Below are 25,463 nucleotides of genomic sequence, written 5' to 3' on the forward strand. Positions count from 1 at the left end.
TAATATGTTGCATTAGATTTGTCCCAAGCTGACCACTTTCTATTCAGGACAAAAACGTAATATTTTAGCAATTTTTTGGCATTATTACTCTTTAGTGTCTTGTTGCAAACAGGATAAATGTTTTGTAATATTTTTTTTCTGTGCAGGCTTCCTTTTTACTCTGTCAATTAGGTTAGTATTGTGGAGTGACTACAATGCTGATCCCGGCTCAGTTCTCCCATCACAGCCATGAAACTATAACTGCTTTAGATCACCATTAGGCCTCATGGTGAAATATCTGAGCGGTTTCCTTCCTCCCCGGCAACCGAGTTAGGAAGGACGCCTGTATCTTTGTAGTGACTGGGTGTATTGATACACCATCCAAAGTATAATGAATAATTTCACCACGCTAAAAGGGATATTCAATGTCTGCTTTTTTTTCTTATTTTTTTCCCCCATCTACCATAGGTGCCCTTTGTGAGGCATTGGAAAACCTCCCTGGTCTTTGTGGTTGAATCCATTTGAAATTCACTGCTTGACTGAGGGACCTTACATATAATTGCATGTGTTGGGTACAGAGATGCAGTAGTCATTCAAAAATCATGTTAAACACTATTGCAGAGTGAGTCCATGCAACCTGTGACTTGATATGCACATTTTTACTTCTGAACTTATTTAGGCTTGCCATAACAAAATGGGTTAAATACTTGACTCAAGACATTTCAGCTTTTAATTTGTAACAATTTCTAAAAACATAATTCCTTTGACATTATGGGTTATTGTGTCAAGGCCAGTGAAAAAAACTAAATTGAATCCATTTTAAATTCAGGCTATAACAACAATCTGGAAAAAGTCAAATGGGTGAAGTCTTAACATTGAGCAAGCAAGCATTCTAAGAAAAAATCCACATAAATTTTTCATACATCACATTCCTATTCATTTGACACAGAACATCATGATTTACATTCATGCATAAAATGGGGTTGATTCCTGAATTAAAAACAGAGGAAGACAAATACTCAGCCAAGATCCAGTGAGGTTGGTTCTGGTAATAATCTGATGTGGTCTTCTGAGCATTGAAGTTGTCATAAGACACGGTTCTGAGTCGTGGGTTTGTATAGCTAAAATGTATAGCTAAAATGTTTTGTTACGAAGTGAGGGTATTTGCACTAATGAATACGACCCAGGTGCTATGTGTCCCCCATCCAGGTGTATCAGGGGTACCTAGCTCAGAAGGGCAGTAGGCCTGTCTCATTGGCCAGCCTCCAGTACCTCTCTCTCAGGAGGAAGGCGCCAGCTTTGGGGTGTCTGTGCCGACTGAAGATGCCCTTCTTGTTGCCCACCACACGGGTCACCGCTGCAGAGATGGGAAGAGAAAAGGTTAATTTCCTGAACAAAATGTGTATGTTTGTTTCAGCCGTTTAAAAGTATAAAGCCTATAGATCTGTACATTACTTTCTTACGGTCGCCAAATTCAACACCATTGTTGTATTAGGTGGAAAAGGAACAGACAGCTTCTGCTTTCTCTTGGAGATTGTCTACACGGGATAAGGTCTTGCTTCAAACAGTACATTATGTTCACTCCCCTGTATACACATGGTGCCAGACCAGCATGTAAAGTGAGGAGTGGGTGGGTAATATGTTTAAGACCAGCAGTGTCAACATAGTATTCTTGAATGCTGGTCTAACTTGGCACTGGGGTAGTGGCATGTTGATGTTTATGGTCATGATTCTTGTCCTGGAAGCATAACTGATTGGTTTCCACTAGATGGGCCAGCTACAAAGTCAAAACTGTCTATACAGTAAAAATTCATGAAAACAAAATAGCTTTTTGGTCCTCATTTAAGGTTAGGGATAGGCATTAGGGTTAGCCGTGTCCTTAAAGTTAGGGTTAGGGTTAAAATCAGATGTTATGACTTTGTGGCAGTGCCAGCTAGTGACCACTCTGCAGAGCTGCCTCCAGTACACGAGTCAACCCAATATTTTTTTATTTTGACCTTGATTTAGCCAGGTAGGCAAGTTGAGAACAAGTTCTCATTTACAACTGCGACCTGGCCAAGAATAAAGCAAAGCAGTTCGACATATACAACACAGTTACACATGGAATAAACAAAACATACAGTCAATAACACAGTTGAAGAAAACCTATATACAGTGTGGGGGGAGTGGCCTGTCTAAGAGTAAGAATGAACCCTCCTGGTGTGCTACACCCACTCCTGCTGGCTGAACTTACCCAACACTGGGAGCTTTAAATACATTTCACATAAATACTAGCACCTTTTCAAGCACTGGCCTACTTTCAGCATTCTATTACCCCACCATCACATTACTAACCATTTGTGCTACTGCTCCCTTTTTCCTTACCTAGTCATGAAGGAGTTTTAGTCATTTCTGTTCAATATACACAAAACTAAACAAGCAAAGGTATGACAACCAGCTTCAATTGTATATTTAACAAGAATTGTTGTTCTGACAATTTCAATAAACTCTACTACTATAAATTTGTACCGATTCCTCCTTACTTTGTGCTGTCATGAAGTCAGCAAAGTTCCAGATGAGCTCTCCAATGACATACTCCTTCCTCTTTTGGTCAAACACATCATGGTAGTTCTGTAAGACCATCTTCTGGTACTCCTCAGTAAACATCATGGGAGGATCCTGTGGGGAACATAAAAATGTGGCTTATCATTTAACTTTTGTTTCTACAGGTTCTCATTGAGACAAAGTCTATTTTACAAAAGAGATGTGGGTTGATCATTCAAGCTCAACCACTTAGGTTTCAACTTGTGTTCTAGCCTGGGTAGGTGTTTGACAAATTGTTCAAGCATATTTGAAAAACTGGTATCCAGACCATTGTTCGCCTCAGAGGCCATGAAATCTCAGCAAATACACACGTGTTTACCTTATACCGTACGTCCTTTTAAGTCTGTTTCTGTCCTGTGAGGAAATGACATGGAAGAGGTTCTGCAAGAACAAAGAAGTTCTGGAACACTCACCGTGTGTAGTCCTGGAACCACGTCGGCTCCATATTCACTCTGGATGATGGGTTTCTGGTACTTCCCGTACCAGTTCTCAAACTGGGTGTTGAGCTGGAAGGGGATGACCTCCAGGTGACCTGGGTCGTGGTACCAGGAGAAGTAACTGTTAACACAGATCACATCCACATAGGGAGCCTGGGGAAAGACCGGGTTCAATATGAGAAGAGCAGAAATACAGGGTAAACCGTGTTCAATACATTTTCATTGTAATGTATGACATTTAAATGTCATAGTTGATGGATGGAGCCTGGGTATGAAGTCAGGTTTCAATGTGAGGAGAAATAAGCCTAAAAAGCTAGAACTATAGATACAATGTTGGTGTTACAAAATACATTTTCATTGAATTCCCATTGTAATGAATGGAATTTGAATGATAATTGATGTGCTTAGCTTAGTCACTAAGTGGCACCACTGATCAACTACTGTCTGGATAGTTGGAGTAGAACTTCCCTGGAAATTCTGTTAAATTCCTCTTAAACTTTGCAGCAGGGAGTCACTGTGGCTGCAGAGTCAGACCTCATTAAGCAGTAAGACAATATTGAATCAGGGCATAGGTATGCCTTCAAAATAGCCCTACATATATTCCAACAAGGGCTTTAGAATCAAGCACAGTCAAAAAGGGAGACTAAAGACTACTGACTTTTTTCAGTTGGTCTTTCATCAATTCATTGCATCCTCTTCTCAAAGCGCATTGGAGGAAAAGCTCCAAAATTCTCCCTCTGACCTCCTCGAATGTGTTTTGAGAAGGAAGTGAGAGAGGATGCGAGGAAAAATTAATTGAGAGAGCCATAGTTCTATGAAGAAAGAATCCTTCATAAACAGTGAAGTCTCACCCCTTTGTCCCTGGCAAAGTTACTGTCTGTGATAAAGGTGACAGGTCGAGTTGGGTCCAGAGATTTGGTATGCGCTATCAGTGTCCTGAAAAGACACAAAAACATAAACAGAGAGCAATTGTTTACTGTTCCAAGATGGGGTAAGGGATCAGAGGGTTGAGGTAGGGATACAGAGACGGATGAGTACAGGAGAAAGGACCATGAAGAAGGAAATAATTTTAAACAAGTATAAAATGACTCCATCTCATCGCATCAGGCTCTCTTTGTTGACTATGACCACAACACATAGTTAATAAGTATTGTAAATGGCAATGAACTGTATGAGGAAATTCCTGCTGTGTGCCCGTCCATTTCTGCCAGTCACTCCCTGGCCTGAGCTACACCTGTTAATGCTCTGTTAAGTACTACTCTGATGCATTCCACAGGCCAGTAATGGCATTCTACCAAGACATGCTCAGACTCATAAAAATCCATCTCTACCATCTAATGAACAAGCATGCACACACACCCACCACCGACTTAGTTTGTTTACTTGGGTTTTCTAGATGTAAAGCAAATACCAAAAAATACTTGGGGAATTGTAGCCTTCCTTCCATTCTAAAAGCTGCTCCACAATAAGAACACATAGCCTACAATATATACATTATGCTCCTTTTCCCTTCCCTTATGACTTCACCATTAACCCTTTACACTCAGGGAACTTGGACCATGTTGAAATGTTTCTAACAGGAGAAATATGAGAAGCATATTCAAAACCATGGTAGCAATTGGAACACTTTGGAGATTATGGGTAAAGTATTAGACCAATGGTGAGGACAACAGTTCACCTGACAAGACTGAATCCAAACATTACTGTTGCTTTTATGTGCATTTTACATTTACTGCACTTTGGATTCATTTCGTTATCGACAAACGCTGCAAACTCTGGAAACATTCAGTAGAATAATAATTAATGGAACATTTGGGGGTAGGTGCAACATAAGATGAAAAAATTACAAGGGTTTGAGTAAGAAGTTTAACTGGTGTCTCCAAGTGGCCACACACACACACCTCTCCAAAGTGTGCACAGTTTAAGTAATTTTAATGCAAGGAAGAGCTCGAAATGGTTGTGCTTCTATAAGCTCTCCTAGCTGTGCTGTTGAGGACCTGAAGCAAGAACACTTTGTTTGGAACCCAGCCCTGCATCCCCACCATCACACAAATACTGTTGTTTACGCAATCCAAAAACAGTCTAGTATAAATCGCAATCTGGGTCAGGTGGGCATAATTTGATAAAATAGGCTATAGCCAATATGGAATATGAAAGTTATGAAATCTTATCTTACACGGTTTTCACAAGGCACTTCAGAGAATAAGATTGCAATTTTGGTGCACATAAAATGGAGCTGAGTGTATTCAAGTGTGTGTTCCACCGCAAATTTTCTTCAGAATGGAGGAAGACAGGTTTGTGTCAATGACGTGAGGCCTATTGTTTAGTGGGCTCACAAGTGGCACAGCATTCTAAGGCACTGCATCTTTGTGCAAGAGGCGTCACAGCCTGGATACGAAAAAGGGGCTGTAGTATCACATACGGCCGGGATTGGGAATCCTATAGGTCGGCGCACAATTGGCTCAGTGTCGTCCGGGTTCGCCCATCATTGTAAATAAAAATTTGTTCTTAACGGACTTGTCTAGTTAAATAAAGGTAAAATGACATTTTTTAAAATAAGTTTAGCTTAGCAATGACCATGAAGGGTAGAGAAAGTTTCAGAACGTTGGAAAACCCATTCACTTACATGTGTTTTTCCTTGAAATTAACATGGTATATTTTTAGGTTTAAAATCATATTCATTCAACTTGAAAAATGTATTTTCTGTACTAGAAATAGCTACCTAGCTGATTAGATGGGCAGCTAGGCAGGTTGGTACTGCAGTTAACTAGCATTACAGCTCAAACAACAAGGCAAAAAGTGTAATGCAGGCTAGATAAAGCAAACTTAGCTAGATGGGTTATGAAAGAAATGCCCAATTTGAAAATAGTTAGCTAGCTTGCTTGAAAGTTCTCACGTTCAAAATGCTCAATAGCTAGATCACTCACTTTCGGCTGCGCAAACCTGATCGGTCAACAACGACAACTAGCTGGCTCGGGTCTTCGAATTGCACAAAGTGGTGCTGTCGTTTTCACATAAATATTTTTTGATTGATGCTGATGAAGAGTAACACTGCTTCTGCCTTGACTCAAGCTATATAGTAGGGTGCCCAATCAAAAATACATTTTGACCAATGTGTAAAAATGTTAAGTGTAGATAATCCTATAAGAAAACCAATGGTACATACATCTATCATAATCCATTCCAAATGTATTGGAGTTTTTACCCTTTAAAATTAGGGGGACTAAATCTATGGATTCCAGATGGAGAGAAAAAAATGGAGAGAAAAAAAAAGTGATCAGAAAAATATAATGCAGTGAATTGTCAAAATGAGCACAGTGTACCGCACGGTTTATTTTCAAAGCCTTTAACATTTAAGTCAGTTCAAAAATGTACATTTTTGCGACCCGCGGAAACAACTTAGAAGACGACCATAAAATGTGAAATCCACAAAGGTTTCGTCAAGAATGCTACAACACTGTCAATAGAGCTTGGTGTTTATTATCAGATGTATTAGGTTATGAAACATTACTTTTTGAACAAAAGGTTAATGATATGTTAGAAAAAGACCCCACTGAATGAGTCAGAACATTAATCATATTTGTCATGTTATGAAATACATCTTAACAAAAGGAAGTGAAATGTTATCAAAGTGCATTTTTCACCAACTCTTGGCAGAGTGGGTGGACACCCTAAATATAGCTAGGTATACATAACATGCATGAGTCATGACACTTGATGAACGTTCCTCTTTTTATAGTTTTGCCTCATCGATATTAGCTAGGGAAAGTTCAATTTACTGGGTGGGAGGGTTGCTTTRGGGAGGGTTGTGTTTAAAAAATAAAAATAAATAAAGGCATGGTAGCGTGTTTTTTCCCCCTGGTTAACATGAGCTTTTACTATATAATTTTCTCCATCCTAGCCAAATTTCCTCATCAGCTTGCATGCGCTTCCCCTATATCAAGGTGCTTTGGTACTTCCCTTCGCACACGGAAAAGCATAGTGTATAACTTTTACTATACCACAGGTCAGTATAGTCTCAGTCTAACAGTCTATCCTGCCCTCTATCCACCATTCATAGTAACAATTGTGGATAGTTTGTCCAGATATGCAATAGGCTAACTACCAATCATACCACACAAAAGCATTCAAAGCTGCATCAATTTTCAATATGAACCGACAAGATCAAATAGGAATAGCTGATAGGCAGAGGAGAGTCCAGGTGATCATTGTGCAAGAAAGAACAGTGAAGACGTGACACACTGCTCAAAAAGCTGGGACAGTTCTCCTACAACACCACATTGCATTATTGTTTAACTTCTCTAGGGTAGGGGGCAGCATTTTCACATTTGGATGAAAAGCATACCCAAATTCAACTGCCAGTTACTCATCCCCAGGAGATAAGATATGCATACTATTAGTAGATTTGGATAGAAACTTCAGGGTGTTTTCTAAAACTGTTTGAATCATGTCTGAGTATAACAGAACTTATTTGGCAGGCAAAACCCAGAGGACAAACCATTCAGATTTTTTGTTGTTGTTGAGGTCACTGTCTTTTCAATGAGCTTTCATTGGGGAACCAGATATCTAAGCAAATTGCTTGCAGTTCCTACAGCTTCCACTAGATGTCAACAGTCCGGAGAAATAGGTTGAGGTTATTCCTTTGTGTAATGAAGAAATACGGCCATCTTGAAGTCGAGGCACTCCAGGTGTCCTGGACATGCGCTTCAATCAAACAGAAGGCATGCTACATATCGATTTAATCCTGTATTGAACACATATCATCCCGTCTTCAAATTTATCGATCATTAACGTGAAAAAATACCTAAAGTTGTATTACAAACGTAGTATGACATTTTTTGGCAAAGTTTACAGGTAACCTTTGAGATATTTTCTCGTCACGTTTGAGCAAGTTGGAACCGGTGTTATTCTGGATCAAACGTGCCAAATAAATTGACATTTTGGATATATAGACGGAATTAATCAAACAAAAGGACCATTTGTGATGTTTATGGGACATATTGGAGTGCCAACAACAGAAGCTCTTCAAAGGTAAGGCATGAATTATATTTTTATTTCTGCGTTGTGTCGCGCCTGCAGGGTTGAAATGTTCTCTCTTTTGTTTAATATGGTGCTATGCTCAGAAAATAGCATCGTATGCTTTCGATGAAAAGCCTATTTGAATTCTGACATGTTGGCTGGATTCAACCAGTGTAGCTTTAATTTGGTATCTTTCATGTGTGATTTAATGAAAGTTTGATTTTATAGTAATTTTCATAGTAATTAATTTTAATTTGGCGCTCTGCATTTTCTCAGTCTTTTTGCCAAGTGATACAGTAGCGTCTTGCCTAAACTCAGATTTTGAGATTTTTGAGTGTCATCTGATGAAGATTATCAAAGGTTAGTGATTAACTTTCTCTATTTCTGCTTTTTGTTACTGCTCTCTTTGGCTGGAAAAATGGCTGTCTTTTTCTGTGACTTGGCTCATACCTAACAATCGTTTGGTGTGCTTTCGTCGTAAAACCTTTTTGAAATCGGACACTTGGCTGGATTTACAACAAGTGTATCTTTAAAATGGTGTAAAATACTTGTATGTTTGAGGAATTTAAATTATGGGATTTCTGTTTGGAATTTGGCATCCTGCAGTTTCACTGGCTGTTGACAGAACAGCTACATCTGGCAAGACAAGGGGAGGTGGCGTGTGTATTTGTCCATAACAGCTGGTGCGCAATGTCTAATATTAAGGAGGTCTTGAGGTATTGCTCACCTGAAGTAGAGTACCTCATGATAAACTGTAGACCACACCATCTATATTTTACGTAGCTGTCTATAAGCAAACAAGAAAATGCTCATCCAGAAGCGGCGCTCCTACTGGCCAGGGACTAATTCAGGGAAACTTGAAATCTGTGTTACTACATTTCTACCAGCATGTCAAAAGTGCAACCAGAGAGGATTTTTTTATTTGTTATTATATATACAGACCAGCTTTACTCCACACAGAGACACGTAAAAAGCTCTCCCTCACCCTCTATTTGGCAAATCTGACCATAATTATGATCCAAATCAGTCAGGTTTCAAGACTAGTCATTCAACTGAGACTGCTCTTCTCTGTGTCACGGAGGCGCTCCGCACTGCTAAAGCTAACTCTCTCTCCTCTGCTCTCATCCTTCTAGACCTATCGGCTGCCTTTGATACTGTGAACCATCAGATCCTACTCTCCACCCTCTCCGAGCTGGGCATCTCCGGCGCGGCCCACGCTTGGATTGCGTCCTACCTGACAGGTCGCTCTTACCAGGTGGCGTGCGAGAATCTGTCTCCGCACCACGTGCTCTCACCACTGGTGTCCCCCAGGGCTCTGTTCTAGGCCCTCTCCTATTCTCGCTATACACAAGTCACTTGGCTCTGTCATATCCTCACATGGTCTCTCCTATCATTGCTATGCAGACGACACACAATTAATCTTCTCCTTTCCCCCCTCTGATAATCAGGTGGTGAATCGCATCTCTGCATGTCTGGCAGACATATCAGTGTGGATGACGGTCACCACCTCAAGCTGAACCTCGGCAAGACGGAGCTGCTCTTCCTCCCGGGGAAGGACTGCCCGTTCCATGATCTCGCCATCACGGTTGACAACTCCATTGTGTCCTCCTCCCAGAGTGCTAAGAACCTTGGCGTGATCCTGGACAACACCCTGTCGTTCTCAACTAACATCAAGGCGGTGACCCTTCCTGTAGGTTCATGCTCTACAACATTCGCAGAGTACGACCCTGCCTCACGCAGGAAGCGGCGCAGGTCCTAATCCAGGCACTTGTCATCTCCCGTCTGGATTACTGCAACTCGCTGTTGGCTGGGCTCCCTGCCTGTGCCATTAAACCCCTACAACTCATCAGAACGCCGCAGCCCGTCTGGTGTTCAACTTCCCAAGTTCTCTCACGTCACCCCGCTCCTCCGCTCTCTCCACTGGCTTCCAGTTGAAGCTCGCATCCGCTACAAGATCATGGTGCTTGCCTACGGAGCTGTGAGGGGAACGGCACCTCCGTACCTCAGGCTCTGATCAGGCCCTACACCCAAACAAGGGCACTGCGTTCATCCACCTCTGGCCTGCTCGCCTCCCTACCTCTGAGGAAGTACAGTTCCCGCTCAGCCCAGTCAAAAACTGTTCGCTGCTCTGGCACCAATGGTGGAACAAACTCCCTCACGACGCCAGGTCAGCGGAGTCAATCACCACTTCCGGAGACACCTGAAACCCCACCTCTTTAAGGAATACCTAGGATAGGATAAAGTAATCCTTCTAACCCCCCCCCCTTAAAAGAGTTAGATTGCAAATTGTAAAGTGGTTGTTCCACTGGATATCATAAGGTGAATGCACCAATTTGTAAGTCGCTCTGGATAAGAGCGTCTGCTAAATGACTTAAATGTAAATGTAATTATTTCCTCCCGGCTCCTGCTTACCAGCAAAAACTAAAGCAGGAAATACCAGTGACTCGCTCAATAAGGAAGTGGTCAGATGATGCGGACGCTACAGGACTGTTTTGCTAGCACAGACTGGAAGAACCACGGTGCATATTCCAATGGCATTGAGGAGTATACCACCTCAGCCACCGGTTTCATCAATAAGTGCATCGACGATGTACCCAATTACCATACGCACATATCCCAAACAGAAGCCATGGATTACAGGCAACATCCGCACCGAGCTAAAGGATAGAGCTGCCACTTTCAAGGAGCAGGACACTAATCCGGACGCTTATAAGAAATCCTGCTATGCCCTCAAACGAACCATCAAACATGCAAAGCATCAATACAGGACTAAGATTGAATCCTACTACACTGGCTCTGACTCTCGGATGTGGAGGGCTTGCGAACTATTACGGACTACGAAGGGAAACCCAGCCGCAAGCTGCCCAGTGACGCGAGCCTACCAGATGAGCTAAGTGCCTTTTATGCTCGCATTGAGGCAAGCAACACTGAAGGATGCAAGATAGCACCAGCTGTTCCAGACGACTGTGTGATCACGCTACCCGTAGCCGATGTTAGCAAGACCTTTAAAACAGGTCAACATTCACGGATTACCAGGACGTGTACTCAGGAGCATGCGCGAACCAACTGGCAAGTGTCTTCACTGACATTTTCAACCTCTCCCTGACCGAGTCTATAATACCTACATGTTTCAAGCAGACTACCATAGTCCCTGTGCCCAAGAGAGCGAAGTTAACCTGCCTAAACGACCAATGGTAGCCATGAAGTGCTTTTAAAAAGGCTGGTCATGGCTCACAACACCATCATTCCGGAAACCCTAGACCCACTCCAATTCGCATACCGCCCCTACAGATTCACAGATGACGCAATCTCAGTTGCACTCCACACTGCCCTTTCCCACCTGGACAAAAGGAACACCTATGTAAGAATGCTGTTCATTGACTACAGCTCAGAGATCAACACCATAGTGCTCAGAAAGCTCACCACTAACCTAAGGACCCTGGGACTAAACACCTCCCTCTGCAACTGGATGCTGGACTTCATGACAGGCCACCCCCAGGTGGTAAGGTTAGGCAACAACACCCTGATCCTCAATATGGGGGTCCCTCAGGGGTGTGTGCTTGGTACCTTTCTGTACTCCCAGTTCACACACACGACTGATTGGCAAAGCACGACTCCAACACCATCATTAACTCTGCCGATGACACAATTGTGGTAGGCTTGATCTACAACAACGATGAAACCGCCTGTAGGGAGAAGGTCAGAAACCTGGCAGTGTGGTGCCAACAAAACAACCCCTCCCGCAACGTGATCAAGACTCAGGATCTGATAGCGGACTACAGGAAAAGGAAGGCCGAGCACATCCCCATTGACGTCGACAGGGCTGTAGTGGAGCACCAAGTTCCTTTGTGTCCACATCAACAAACTATCATGGTCCAAACACCTATTCCCCCTCAGGAGACTTAGATTTGTTATGGGTCCTCAGATCCTCCAAAGGTTCTACAGCGGCACCATCCTGACTGGTTGCATAGTCGCCTGGTATGGCAACTGCTCAGCGTACGGCCCAGTACATCACTTGGGCCAAGCTTCCTGCCATCCAGGACCTCTATGCCAGGCGGTGTCAGAGGAAGACTTGCTTTGGGCATTACTGACTCGAACAGAGGTGTCAAAAGATATAGTCACTGAATGAGTCAAGAAGAGCAGAGCCAGTAAAAAAATATTAAATTCATCATAATGTTCACTCACACTAGATACAGACAAGCTTGCTGCGTACGTTTTTACAGAGTGCATGCAGTTATTGCCAATGAATTAGCATTTTACCATCTCGGCTTTGTAACTTAAAATAAGTTGTAAAAGTATATATATAAAAAAAAAAATTGACTTGCTGGCTAAACGCATCACAGATCAGGCATAAACTCTTATAAACATAACATATGAAGTAATTTAGCGCAGTACTAAAATAAATGTATTTCACTGAGATTACTTTTTTTTTTACCCTTTGTGGGCAGGGCTGAATCTGTTGCGAGGCACTTGTGGCATTCTGTTCAGAACAACCTAGGGTATGACACCATGTCATCCTTGTGACTGTACATCTAGCACAACGATTATAACACTGATACTGTAAATGACATGAGTTTTATAATATGGAAATGTGAAGAGCACATTTGGACTCACGGATGTGTGGTTCACTTGTATGACATGAAAGCGGTGTTTATTATAATCCTCAACGTCTAATCTTTCAGAACACTGTCTTCCTGATTTACAGCACAAATTATTTTTCAAAAGTAACCCAATTAACAGGAGGGGGCATCTTTCTGGTTGTGTGTGGTGCACACATTTAAAATGTATGTTAGTTGAATCCCATACAGTGCTGTAAAGCTGACACTTATAATATGTTACTGTACATTCATCGTGTTCCAATTTAGGTCCTTATTATTGACCAAATATGCAATTTTCATACTGTAAACAGGCTGGGCTGTAAGCGTAAAGGGCTACCTCGTTTGTAAATGTGAGAACTAAGAAGAGTTTCAGTGTAACTAACAGTCCTTGTTCACTACAATGTCACTCTTGCATGACGTGAATGTTCATTTTAAGTAACAAGGATGCACATTTAGGGAATGTGAATGAATGCTAACATTCTCTTACTTGAAATAGAATCCAGCAGGGGGCATCTCAGCGGCCGGCTCATTGGCTACAGACCACATGACCACGGAGGCGTGGTTCTTGTCCCTCCTCACCAGTTCATCCATGACCGCCAGGTGATGCGACAGGGAGGCGTTCCCAAAACTACGGCTGGGGGACAAGAGACAGGATACGATTAGGATGTCCCAGAGACACAGAAGACCTGACTTGATGCTAGACTTTAATGATGATGTATTGGCAGAGCATTGATAATATTTTAAAAGTTCAATGCTGTATATAAACTTGCCAATAATGGTCCATTTGAAACAGAGTAGTTAATGGTTTAGACTTGCAAGCAAAAAAAGGACAGGCTTAAATAAAAGTATCTTAAAAAATGACTGGCACACTCATTGTGCGAAAGAACACCTTGAGGTTCTCATCAAACGTTGCTGACACCTGGTGACCGTGTAACCTTTAACTGACCCTTCAGAGAGGTCACAGGAACCGCAACTGTCACTATGACGATGACTTACATATCTTTGATGCCCACCCCGGGACACTCGTCGATGACCACGATGCCATGGCGGTCTGCCATCTGCAATATCTCCTCAGCGTAGGGGTAGTGGCTGGTCCTGAACGAGTTGGCACCCAGCCACTTCAACAGGTTGAAATCCTTCACCATCAGCGGCCAGTCCAGGCCTTTGCCTCGGATCTGACACACACAGCAAGCAATGAGAACAGACAGTTGACACAGAAATTGGTCTATTGAATTACAGAGTAATTAAAACCAGATAACAAAAAAGTGTTTATTCTAAACACTGAGAACCTAATCAGATGATAAGAACGTATATGCCACTTCAACCTTTTTTATTGCTTAAATTCCTTGGCAAATATGACTTAACACCTGCTGGAAGTCAGTTGCATACACAATACAAAACTGACACACTGCCCACTTTTCTGGTTCAGAGTTTGCTGCCCTCTAATGGTACTACTCAGTACTCACATCAGCATCCTCATGTTTGTTGACTCCATGGAAATAGAAGGGTTTGTTGTTGATGAGGAATTGTGTGTTGGTGACCTGCACAGTGCGGATGCCCACAGGCAGAGCATACACATCCTCATAGACAGAACCCTCACCACTTGTTGTCATGTGAACCTGGCAACGAGGGACGTACAGTGCATTTGGAAAATATTCAGACCTCGACTTTACCCACATTTTGTTACGTTACAGCCTTATTTTAAAATGGATTAAATAGTCCCGTCCCCCCTTATCAATCTACACACAATACCCCATAGTGAAAGCAAAAACACATTTAGAAATGTTGGCAAATGTATTAAAAATAAAACTGAAATATCACATTTACATAAAAGTATTCAGACCCTTTACTCCATACTTTGTTGAAGCACCTTTGGCAACGATTACACCCTCGAGTCTTCTTGGGTAGGAGCGACAAGCTTGGCACACCTGTGTTTGGGTGGTTCTTCCCATTCTTCTTTGCAGAATCTCTCAAGCTCTGTCCGGTTGGATGGGGAACGTCGCTCCAGAGATGTTTGATCAGGATCAAGTCCGGGCTATTGTCCTGAAGCCACTCCTGCGTTGTCTTGGCTGTGTGATTAGGATCGTTTTCCTGTTGGAAGGTGAACCTTCGCCTCAGTCTGAGGTCCTGAGCAGGTTTTCGTCAAGGACCTCTGTACATCTTTCCCTCGATCCTGACTAGTCTCCCAATCCCTGAAAGATATATCTCCACCGCATGATGCTGCCACCATCATGCTTCATCGTGGGATGGTGCCAGGTTTCCTCAAGACGTGATGCTTGGCATTCAAAGAGTTCAAGCTTGGTTTCATCAGACCAGAGAATCTTGTTTCTCATGGTGTAATTGTTTCCAAAGGTGCTTCAACAAAGTACTGAGTAAAGGGTCCTTTAGGTAGCTTTTGACAAATTCCAAGTGGGCTGTCATGTGCCTTTAATGAGGAGCGACTTCTGTCTGGCCACTACCATAAAGGCCTGATTGGTGGAGTGCTCCAGAGATGGTTGTCCTTCTGGAGGGTTCTCCTATCTCCACAGAGGAACTCTGGAGCTTGTCAGAGTGACAATCAGGTTCTTGGTCACCTCCCTGACCAAGGCCCTTCTCCCCCGATTGCTCTAGGAAGAGTCTTGTTAGAGACTTCTTCCATTTAAGAATGATGATACTTTTTTGGTACCCTTCCCCAGATCTGTGGCTCGACACAATCCTGTCTCGGAGCTCTACGGACTATTCCGTCACCCTAATAATGGCTTGGTTTTTGCTCTGCCATGACTGTCAACTGTGGGACCTTTATATAGACAGGTGTGTGCCTTTCCAAATCATGTTCAATCAATAGAATTTACCACAGGTGGGGTCCAATCATGTTGTAGAAACATCTCAAGGATGACCGATGGAAACAGGATGCACCTGAACTCAATCTCAGTCTCATAGCAAAGCGTCTGAATACTTATTTATATAAAAGTTATTTGTTATTTTATTTTGAATAAATTAGCAAATGTTTCTAAAAACCCGTTTTTCCTTTGTCATTATGGGTAGTGTGTATATATTGATGAGGGGGATAAAAAAAAACAATGTAATCAATTTGAGAATAAGGCTGTACTTAACACAATGTGGAAAAGGTGAAACGTTCAGATTCGGGACGTTGCAAATAGAAATGTAATAGAGCTTACACAACTCAAAATTCTATGAGTCAGATTTATTTTACTAATCAGGTCAATTAAGAACAAATTCTTATTTACAATGACAGCCAGATAATTCTATCTGCTGTACAAGACATTTCGAACATTCTGTAATTTTGCAACTTTCTGAAAAGGCTACAAAATTATTTTTGTAGCCTTTGTTACAAAAACACAGGAAGTGGATGTGTGGGTGGTGTGATTGAGTTGTCAAACTGATGCTATGTTCATGTGAGCTGTGAATCAGTCATCACACGGATAGGGTGATACATGAGTAAAAACTGTGCGAATACTTTTATTTCTGCATATAATAATTTGAAGTAGTTTGCATTGATAAAAGGTTTGACAAAAAAGAACATAAAGGAACAGTAAGACTCTAATTAAATACAACTATGAATGCAGCCCAACTCACCCCCATAGAATACAGATAACCTGGATTCTCATGCATTAGATACGGCCACCACAGGTTGGCGTCCGTTACTTTGAGGACCCCAGAGGGTCCAGTGGAAGAGGCCACACAACGGCCATCTTTGTCTGAGAGAGTCACCGTGACCGTGGGGTTGGGACTGCCCAGCACCGACACCTGGTAGGAGAGCAGACCTAGGCCACAGAACAGAAGAGACCAACACCTTAGTACACTAGTTCCATTTTCACACTATTCAATAGTTGATGGAATCATGCAGAAAAGGACAATGTGAAAAGGAAATATCCGAGTCAGTACAATTTTGGTCGGCACGATAGTGTGAAAAGGGTATGGATGAACAGGCCTAAATAATTGATTGAGTGATCAATTGAATGACAAAATCTGTTGTTTTCTTCTTTTGCACTCACCAATGTTGTCAACAAAGGTTGTCAGCACTGTGATGTCATCCACATACGCCTTAGGAGTGGTATACAACATTACAGGCCGATGTAAACCAGCATAGTTGAAGAAGTCAAAGTTTGTGTTTTGCACAACATAGTCAGCAGGATACCTGTAGACAATAGACATAGATTTTCCTCCATTTGTAATCCAAAACATGATTTCCCCTCCTAACACCAGAAAAGGAATCAAAAGATAGTTAGCCTCGACCTGTCATTTTAGGTTTGGTCTGTAGAAAATCTTAAAATGTGTGTCTGGCAATGTGAGATTAGTCCCAACTTAAAAATGATAACATAAGGCAGCGTTTCCCAGACTCTGTCCTGGGACTAGAGTGACGACTCATCCTGAATTTAATCCTTCTGCTCTATTGATCTCTCCATACATTCGATTGCTGTGTGTGTGTGTGGGGGGGGGGCTTAATGAGGTGTGGCTTTTGGCCAGGTCAATATGATCTACATTTTGTTTTTGGACCTAGCATTACTCAGCTGATACAAATAATCAACTCAAACGTAAGATGATTTGATTCAGCTATGTAGTGTTAAGGCAAAAAACTAAATGTGCACCCCTTTGGGGTCCCCAGGACCGAGTTTGGGAATGCTGACAATGCTAAATATACACTGCTCAAAAAAATTAAAAGGGAACACTAAAATAAACACATCCTAGATCTGAATGAATGAAAATATTTCTTATAAATACTTTTTTATTTACATAGTTGAATGTGCTGACAACAAAAATCACACAAAAATGATCAATGTAAATCAAATTTATCAACCCACGGAGTTCTGGATTTGGAGTCACACTCAAAATTAAAGTGGAAAAACCACACACAGGCTGATCCAACTTTATGTAATGTCCTTAAAACAAGTCAAAATGAGGCTCAGTAGTGTGTGTGGCCTCCACGTGCCTGTATGACCTCCCTACAACGCCTGGGCATGCTTCCTGATGAGTGGCGGATGGTCTCCTGAGGGATCTCCTCCCAGACCTGGACTAAAGCATCCGCCAACTCCTGGACAGTCTGTGGTGCAACGTTGCCGTTGGTGGATGGAGCGAGAACATGATGTCCCAGATGTGCTCAATTGGATTTCAGGTCTGGGGAACGGGCGGCCAGTCCATAGCATCAATGCCTTCCTCTTGCAGGAACTGCTGACACACTCCAGCCACATGAGGTCTAGCATGGTCTTGCATTAGAAGGAACCCAGGGCCAGCCGCACCAGCATATGGTCTCACAAGGGGTCTGAGGATCTCATCTCGGTACCTAATGGCAGTCAGGCTACCTCTGGCGAGCACATGGAGGGCTGTGCGGCCCCCCAAAGAAATGCCACCCCACACCATGACTGACCCACCGCCAAAACCGGTCATTGCTGGAGGATGTTGCAGGCAGCAGAACGTTCTCCACGGCGTCTCCAGACTCTGTCACGTCTGTCACATGTGCTCATTGTGCTGAGTGTGAACCTGCTTTCATCTGTGAAGAGCACAGGGTGCCAGTGGCGAATTGCCAATCTTGGTGTTCTCTGGCAAATGCCCAAATGTCCTCACGGTGTTGGGCTGTAAGCACAACCCCCACCTGTGGACGTCAGGCCCTCATACCACCCTCATGGAGTCTGTTTCTGACCGTTTGAGCAGACACATGCACATTTGTGGCCTGCTGGAAGTCATTTTGCAGGGCTCTGGCAGTGCTCCTCCTTGCACAAAGGCGGAGGTAGCGATCCTGCTGCTGGGTTCAGGAGACGGCCTCCTCCAGGCCTCCTCCACGTCTCCTGATGTACTGGCCTGTCTCCTGGTAGCCCCTCCATGCTCTGGACACTACGCTGACAGACACAGCAAACCTTCTTGCCACAGCTCGCATTGATGTGCCATCCTGGATGAGCTGCACTACCTGAGCCACTTGTGTGGGTTGTAGACTCCGTCGCATGCTACCACTAGAGTGAAAGCACCGCCAGCATTCAAAAGTGACCAAAACATCAGCCAGGACGCATAGGAACTGAGAAGTGGTCTGTGGTCACCACCTGCAGAACCACTCCTTTATTGGGGGTGTCTTGCTAATTGCCTATAATTTCCACCTTTTGTCTATTCCATTTGCACAACAGCATGTGACATTTATTGTCAATCAGTGTTGCTTCCTAAGTGGACAGTTTGATTTCACAGAAGTGTGATTGACTTGGAGTTACATTGTGTTGTTTAAGTGTTCCCTTTATTTTTTTGAGCAGTGTATATATATATATAAAATCTCTTCATCACGTCACCTGGTGGGGTCGTCTATATGTTGGATAGTCCCTGGGGGCAGGGTTTGGAGAGTCAGGGTGTTGTTGACAGCTATGGTGATCCTGCAGGCCCCACCTAGGTTGTTACGGAGGACCTCCACTATCTCAGCCTCAAAAGGAAGATGGCCGCCCTCGTGCTCCATCACTTTGATCCCATTCACCCACTGGCAGGGAAGAAATACTGTTATTCCTATGTAGCCAGAGTGACAGTCTTTACACAATATCATACCTTTTTCAATGAGGGATGTGCATGTACATTGCAGATGAACTCATGTGAGAGGAGGTTGTGGAGTTATCCTACGAGCAAAACAGAATGGCAACTTAAGCAGAAGTGTTAGAAAATTTGTGAGATACTCACGACCACTGAGTAGTAGTGTGCACTCCCAACTCTCAGCACAACTCTGGTTCCCTCAGACACCCATCCAGAGGGTACCAACACTTCTCTCTCGTACCACACCCAGCCAATGAAATCCCTCAGCCGTGGGTCCTGGGTGATGTCATTGTAGCTGGCGGGCACTGGCATGTCAATCACTGGACCACTCTACATAAACAAATACAGGTAAAGAGCGAGAGAAAAAAAAAGAAGAGGGAGGAATTGAGCAAATTATTTGAAACAGGCTATCCCTTTAAAATCATGTTGAATTATTGAGTTTACAAAGCATTAGCTAAAATACTAGCTATACATTAAGCGGCGATGTGTGAATTATTCCATAGTAACCATTATACTTTGGCTAGTAGAAAGGGTCGGTTTTTGCAGATACTTTTTTTGTTCTCGAGTCAGAAGTGTATCTTAAAAATGTCCGTGTTCAATTGCAGGTGGTTCTCCAAAAACCAGAGAATATTCATAAAAACAGTTCCCTCGCCATTTTAGCTACCAAACAGCTTGCATTTCTAGTCGTTTCTATGCGACGCGGCCACGTGTAGAAGTAAATGACAGCCATAGAGATTAGCGTTGCACCGATATTTTCCATGCCAAAACATAACCGATATTTAAAATTTGTGGCCTTTTAAGCATTCTAGTACAGTTAACACACACACACAAACACACCGCGGTCTAAGGCACTGCATGAGGCGTTACTACAGTCCCTGTTTCGAATCCAGGCTGTATCACATCCGGCCGTGATTGGGAGTCCAATAGGGCAGCGCACAATTGGCCCAGCGTTCGTCGCCGGGGTAGGCTGTCATTGTAAATAAGAATTTGTTCTTAACCGACTCGCATAGTTAAATAAAAAAAGGTTGCGCACACACACATTATTTTGTTGGCATTTACGTATGTTCCCATTACCAGTAAAACAATCAAAACCTATTTCTTTCACTTACTTGCTGTGCTGTTTCGTTGTTCATTTGTTCAGTCGTTTCATTCTTAACTAGGATTTCATCATACATGTCAAGCAGTGAAGTTTCAGCTCTGTCTGTCCGTGGCCTCTCTTCCTCTGTGCGCACTGTCACTGTGTATGTAACATTTCACGTAAACCCTGTTTCTTGTCTGCATCGAAGTAGCGGTCCTTGTATGGTGTCAAGCATGGTGGCGACACATTAAAGAGAACGCCACCGAATCCCTTGTTCACAGCCTGTGTCGGCAGTTTTGTTGACCAGGTGTTTCAATGCCATGATAGAGGGTATCACATCTGCTGCAGGCGCAGTTGAGCTTTTTTCTCAAGTCAGTTGTTCGAATGGCGCTAGCTAGCATGTTCATGTTTCAAACATGTTCTCAAATGCCATTGAAATGGCAGCAGCGGTATGACAACCAGCACATTCATGAGCATGCAATGCGACTTTCCTCAGTACGAAATCCTTGACAACCCACTGTTCTGTCAGACTCCGCATGCTCATGGGGCTGATATTGCTGGTCCAAATGTCAGTGGTGAAGCTAATTGCAGTGATGTTATTACTGTGCAACTCTGGTAGTGCAGGATGCGAAAAATAGTGCACTAGGTAGTGCGTACCAGTGCTTGACCAGTCGGCGAAAACCAACATTACCCACGACAGAACGGGTAATGAATTCCATCATCTTGGCTTGGATTTTGCCTTTGGGTTGTCTCGCTGACATTTTCTTACTCTTTCAAATGACTGCTTGATCCACACAGCAGACTTTGTGGGTTAGGTTAGGAATGCGGTGTTGCACATGTAACGCAAAATTTTACTTGGCGTCATATAGGTATGCACGTCAGCTTTGACGTCAGTTCTGCACATCGGCGCTAAACTAGACATCGGGCCGATGTCGGCATTTTTAGCTAATATCGGTCCATTCCGATACGTTCAACGATATATCGTGCATCCCTAATAGAGATAATTAGAGGACCCAACAGTATATGTCCCATTATGGCATCTGAGAGAATGGGCAGCGCCATTGAGGCCATCTCCATTTTGAAGTAGGCCTGGTCAATTTTCTTCTACGAGTTTGTACACCAACTGAAATGTTTCATACTGCCACCTATAATGTGTTGTTTCAACAGGTATAAAGCCAAGGTTGGCGATTTACTGCCACCTGCAATTACAGAATGTTTTCTCACGACTATAATTCATTGGCTGATCCCTCCTGATGACTTGGATGGAATTATGTGATCCTTCCTTAACCCATAGGAAGTCCCACCCTGTTGACTACTTCAAAATGGGGTAAGTCCAATGGCGCTGCCCATGCAAAAAAAATGGGCTTTTGGGCCCCAGAGTCATCTCTGTGATGACAGCGCGTCAGTGTGACAAACAAAAAACTACACACATGCAAGAGGCATTTCTCACGTGATACAAAACATGGATTTTTACCATCTTTCTGAATATTCTCTGGTTTTTGGAGAACCGCCTGCAACTGAACAGGGACATTTACAAGATACCTTCTTTGTTCTCGATTCGGTAGAAAGGTGTATCTGCAAGAACCAGGTTAGTTGAAAAATTGCCTCCGACAAGGTGTGCACGACAGACGACCGCGGAACTGCAGGAATTGTGAGCGGAAAACAGGATCCCCATTATAGTGGATGGAGAATTTTTTATATTTGTAGTCAATCTTCATGTAAATATTTTTCGGGGGGGAAGACAATCATGATACTAGCAACGTGCATGCCCCGCCCACCTGAGGATCTGTCTTTTTCCAGCCACCCATTTCCTGAGTTTGAGGTATGCAAAATTCACTTAAATCTCTGTGGATTGATTGCTTTAAATTTTACTTTCATACTCTTTCCGGTGCCTTTCGTTTCTCGTTTTAACATTACGACCGTAGAAATGTTTATAATGACCTGTCAAACATACCCCTGTAATGGCTGAAATGTTTTTGATGGAATACTTTGGCTTTCTGTTGAATCTATAAGAACGCTAATTAAAGCTCCAGTGGTGATTTAACGCAACGTCTTGACACTTGCATCACAAGAAAGAGAAAATAACTTTATTTTGATGGTGTTCATTTGTGGAAGAAAAAAAGTAATAATTTAGAGCCAAGCGTGTTTGATTTTTTATCCGAGGGTATCCTGCTATTGACACACACTTGTTGAATTAGGCAACAGAACTTGACAAGACAGTGCAGGTAGGCCTAGACGGAGTAAGTGTTTGGTGGTTACAGCCCTGTTCCACCCCTTTAAGTTAATATACTCATATGCAAATAGGCTCGGTTTATTTATGCAAATGTCCTTACTTTAAACAAAATATCGCATACAATAAGAAAATGTGATCGATAAATATCCCTCTCTACACATACATAGATTCTCTGGCAGGGCTTGCAAACTATTACGGACTACAAAGGGAAACCGAACCGCGAGCTACCAGACGGGTTAAATGCCTTCTATGCTCGCGTCGAGGCAAGCAACACTGAAGCATACATGAGAGCACCAGCTGTTCCGGACAACTGTGTGATAACGCTCTCCGTAGCCGATGTGAGCAAGACCTTTAAAACAGGTCAACATTCACAAGGCTGCGGGGCCAGACAGATTACCAGGACGTGTACTCAGAGCACACGTGGACCAACTGGCAAGTGTCTACACTGACATTTTCAACTTCTCCCTGACCGAATCTGTAATACCTACATGTTTCAAGCAGACCACCATAGTCCCTGCGCCAAAGAAAGAAAAAAGGTAACCTGCCTAAATGACAACCGCCCCATAGCACTCACGTTGGTAAACATGAAGTGCTTTGAAAGGCTGGTCATGGCTCACAACACCATCATCCCAGAAACCTTAGACCCACTCCAATTAGCATACCATCCCTACAGAGCCACAGATGATGCAAGCTCAATCACACTCCACACTGCCCTTTCCCACCTGGACAAAAGGAACACCTATGTGAGAATGCTGTTCATTGACTACAGCTCAGCATTCAACACCATAGTGCCCACAAAGCTCATCATTAAGCTAAGAACCCTGGGACTAAACAACTCCCTCTGCAACTGGATCATGGACTTCCAGACAGGCCACCCCTAGGTGGTAAGGGTAGGCAGCAACACATCTGCCACACTGATCCTCAACACAGGGCCCCCTCAGGGGTGCGTGCTTAGTCTCCTCCTGTACTCCCTTTTCACCCAGGACTGCGTGGCGAAGCACAACTCCAACTCCATCATTAAGTTTGCTGACGACAACAGTGGTAGGCCTGATCACCGACAATGATGAGACAGCCTATAGGGAGGTCGTCAGAGACCTGGCAGTATGGTGCCAGGACAACAAAACAAAGGAGCCACATTTTATAACTAAACCAAGAGAACTAAACCAACCTGTCGTTTCTAATTGGAACAAATTTGTCATGGTGGGCAAAACAAGCAAGTAGGGGTGTGTTCTTAAACTTAAACTTCATTAAACTTCATTAACTTCACCTTTATTTAACTAGTCAAGTCAGTTAATAAGAACAAATTCTTATTTACAATGACGGCCTAGGAACAGTGGGTTAACTGCCTGCAGAATGACAGATTTTTACCTTGTCAGCTCGGGGATTCGATCAAGCAACCTTTCTGTTACTGGCCCAATACTAACCACTAGGCTACCTGCCACACCATGTAGGATTACAGTCATTGCTTTTGACCCTTTCAAACGAGCCATGGTATATCGCCGTTATAATGTATAACTACTCAAATACATGCAACTACTTGGCGAAACAAACAGTTCTAGTTGTGAATGTCAACTTATTTATTGGACTAAAATGTATTTACTCTATGTAGTTGCAACAGACTACTAAACAGTTTTTTTGCAGACTAAAGATAGATCATTCTGCAAATAAAAGTTTAATTCAAATTTCCCAAACAGACCGACCACTCATTGAAGGGAATTTATAGCGACCCATAACTAACTATGCACAAGCAAGACCCGTAGTCCACCTGCACATACTTTTGAGCACGATTAACGACAATATCCATGTTACATAGTTAAGGTCTATTTAGATAATGCCAATTGATGTTTACATACCTCTGCAAGGCGACTTTTGTACCATGCTTGTTCAAAGCCCAAGTTCCTGTTGAGCGAGAGGTCGGCCCTGAAGTTCCATAGTCCATTCAGCTCTTTGATCTCTCGCGACGACGACTCTCGAGGAAAGAGCATCCCACTGTCCTTGAAATGACCGACGTTCCATACTGAAGATAGGGATAAAAAATACTTTACTAGCCGTCTAAAGCCCTCCATTTTTTTTTTAGAGCTCCCACATTAGCTAACAACAGCTTTCTGCTTGCAGAAGAGACGTCACGCGACCAGCCATAAGTCACGTGATCATAGTCTGATTAATTTAAATGTTCCCAAAACATGCTAACATTCTCAAACTATTTCTTTACCATTGTATTTTTCTACGCATTAATCCACAAATATTTGTTTTTGTGGATTTTTTTGTTGTTGTAATATTCCCGATGCATCAACAATAATGCAATGCTTAGCTCTGGCCACCACGCAGAGCCTCACACAGGCGGTGAATGATGCTCCTCATAAAGATCAAGAAATGTGTGTGCAAAATGGAGAAGTCTAAACCGGGATCGTTGTGAAGGCCAACGTCACCCCCTTTGAAGTTGAAATTTAAAACGGTTAAAACGGTCTGCCCCTAAAAACGAACAAATCCCTTTGAAAACGGCCTATGTGACATCGATATGAGTCAGAAACATTTATTCAAAATTTACTAAGAAGTGTAAATAGGATAATTTTGGTCATCAAGTCAGTCTCGTCTTAAACGGAGTTTGTATCACAACTAGTAAATGAAGGTTGGGTTTGGATAACTCCAGGTGCAAAGAAATCGGCCCTCAGTTACCCTTCATTGAATATGGCTCTGTTGTTTTATCGCCCCCAACGCATTCCGTCTGAGACTGAAAAGCCCTATATGGATTAACCATGCCTTTGGCACTGGTTCGACAATGCATGCTTCCAGGTATTTTATTTTATTGCTTTAACTAGGCAAGTCAGTTAAGGACACATTCTTATGTCAATGACGGCATAGTGGGAACAGTGGGTTAAGTGCCTTGTTCAGGGACAGAACGACAGATTATTATTATTATATATATGTTTTACCTTGCCAGTAGACTACCTGCCGCCCCTGTAATCACAGCCAACTATGGTATGCATTCCCTGCTGAAGGACCTTCCTTGCAGAATAGGTGGTTGGAGATCGTTGCTC

At 42.9% G+C, this 25,463-nt stretch overlaps 1 protein-coding gene across 1 annotated transcript; it reads right to left on the bottom strand.

The window, feature by feature from the left end:
* Positions 1–691: 691 nt before the first annotated feature.
* LOC111981126 (beta-glucuronidase) lies at positions 692–24,565 on the bottom strand. The gene is made up of 12 exons (XM_024012276.2): positions 24,279–24,565; positions 19,262–19,444; positions 18,886–19,067; positions 16,612–16,754; positions 16,193–16,380; positions 14,083–14,235; positions 13,613–13,791; positions 13,104–13,250; positions 3,851–3,935; positions 2,976–3,152; positions 2,502–2,637; positions 692–1,336 (listed from the first exon to the last, which is right to left on the bottom strand). Exons 1-12 carry the CDS (start codon positions 24,489–24,491, stop codon positions 1,209–1,211), a joined length of 1,914 nt encoding a protein of 637 aa, XP_023868044.1. The 5' UTR covers positions 24,492–24,565; the 3' UTR covers positions 692–1,208.
* Positions 24,566–25,463: the final 898 nt, after the last annotated feature.

The sequence above is a fragment of the Salvelinus sp. IW2-2015 genome, linkage group LG20 (genome assembly GCF_002910315.2).
Source record: "Salvelinus sp. IW2-2015 linkage group LG20, ASM291031v2, whole genome shotgun sequence".
In the NCBI taxonomy this organism is placed as follows: domain Eukaryota; kingdom Metazoa; phylum Chordata; class Actinopteri; order Salmoniformes; family Salmonidae; genus Salvelinus; species Salvelinus sp. IW2-2015.

What these genes read in the sequence shown, in the direction of transcription:
- LOC111981126 (XM_024012276.2), bottom strand. Translation starts at nt 24,491, where the DNA reads ATGGAGGGCTTTAGACGGCTAGTAAAGTATTTTTTATCCCTATCTTCA. An exon ending in ACAAAAGTCGCCTTGCAGAG is followed by an intron (nt 19,445 to 24,278) that starts GTATGTAAACAT and finishes TTGTTTATGTAG; the next exon opens with AGTGGTCCAGTGATTGACAT. An exon ending in TGACTTCATGACAGCACAAA is followed by an intron (nt 1,337 to 2,501) that starts GTAAGGAGGAAT and finishes CCATCTCTGCAG; the next exon opens with CGGTGACCCGTGTGGTGGGC.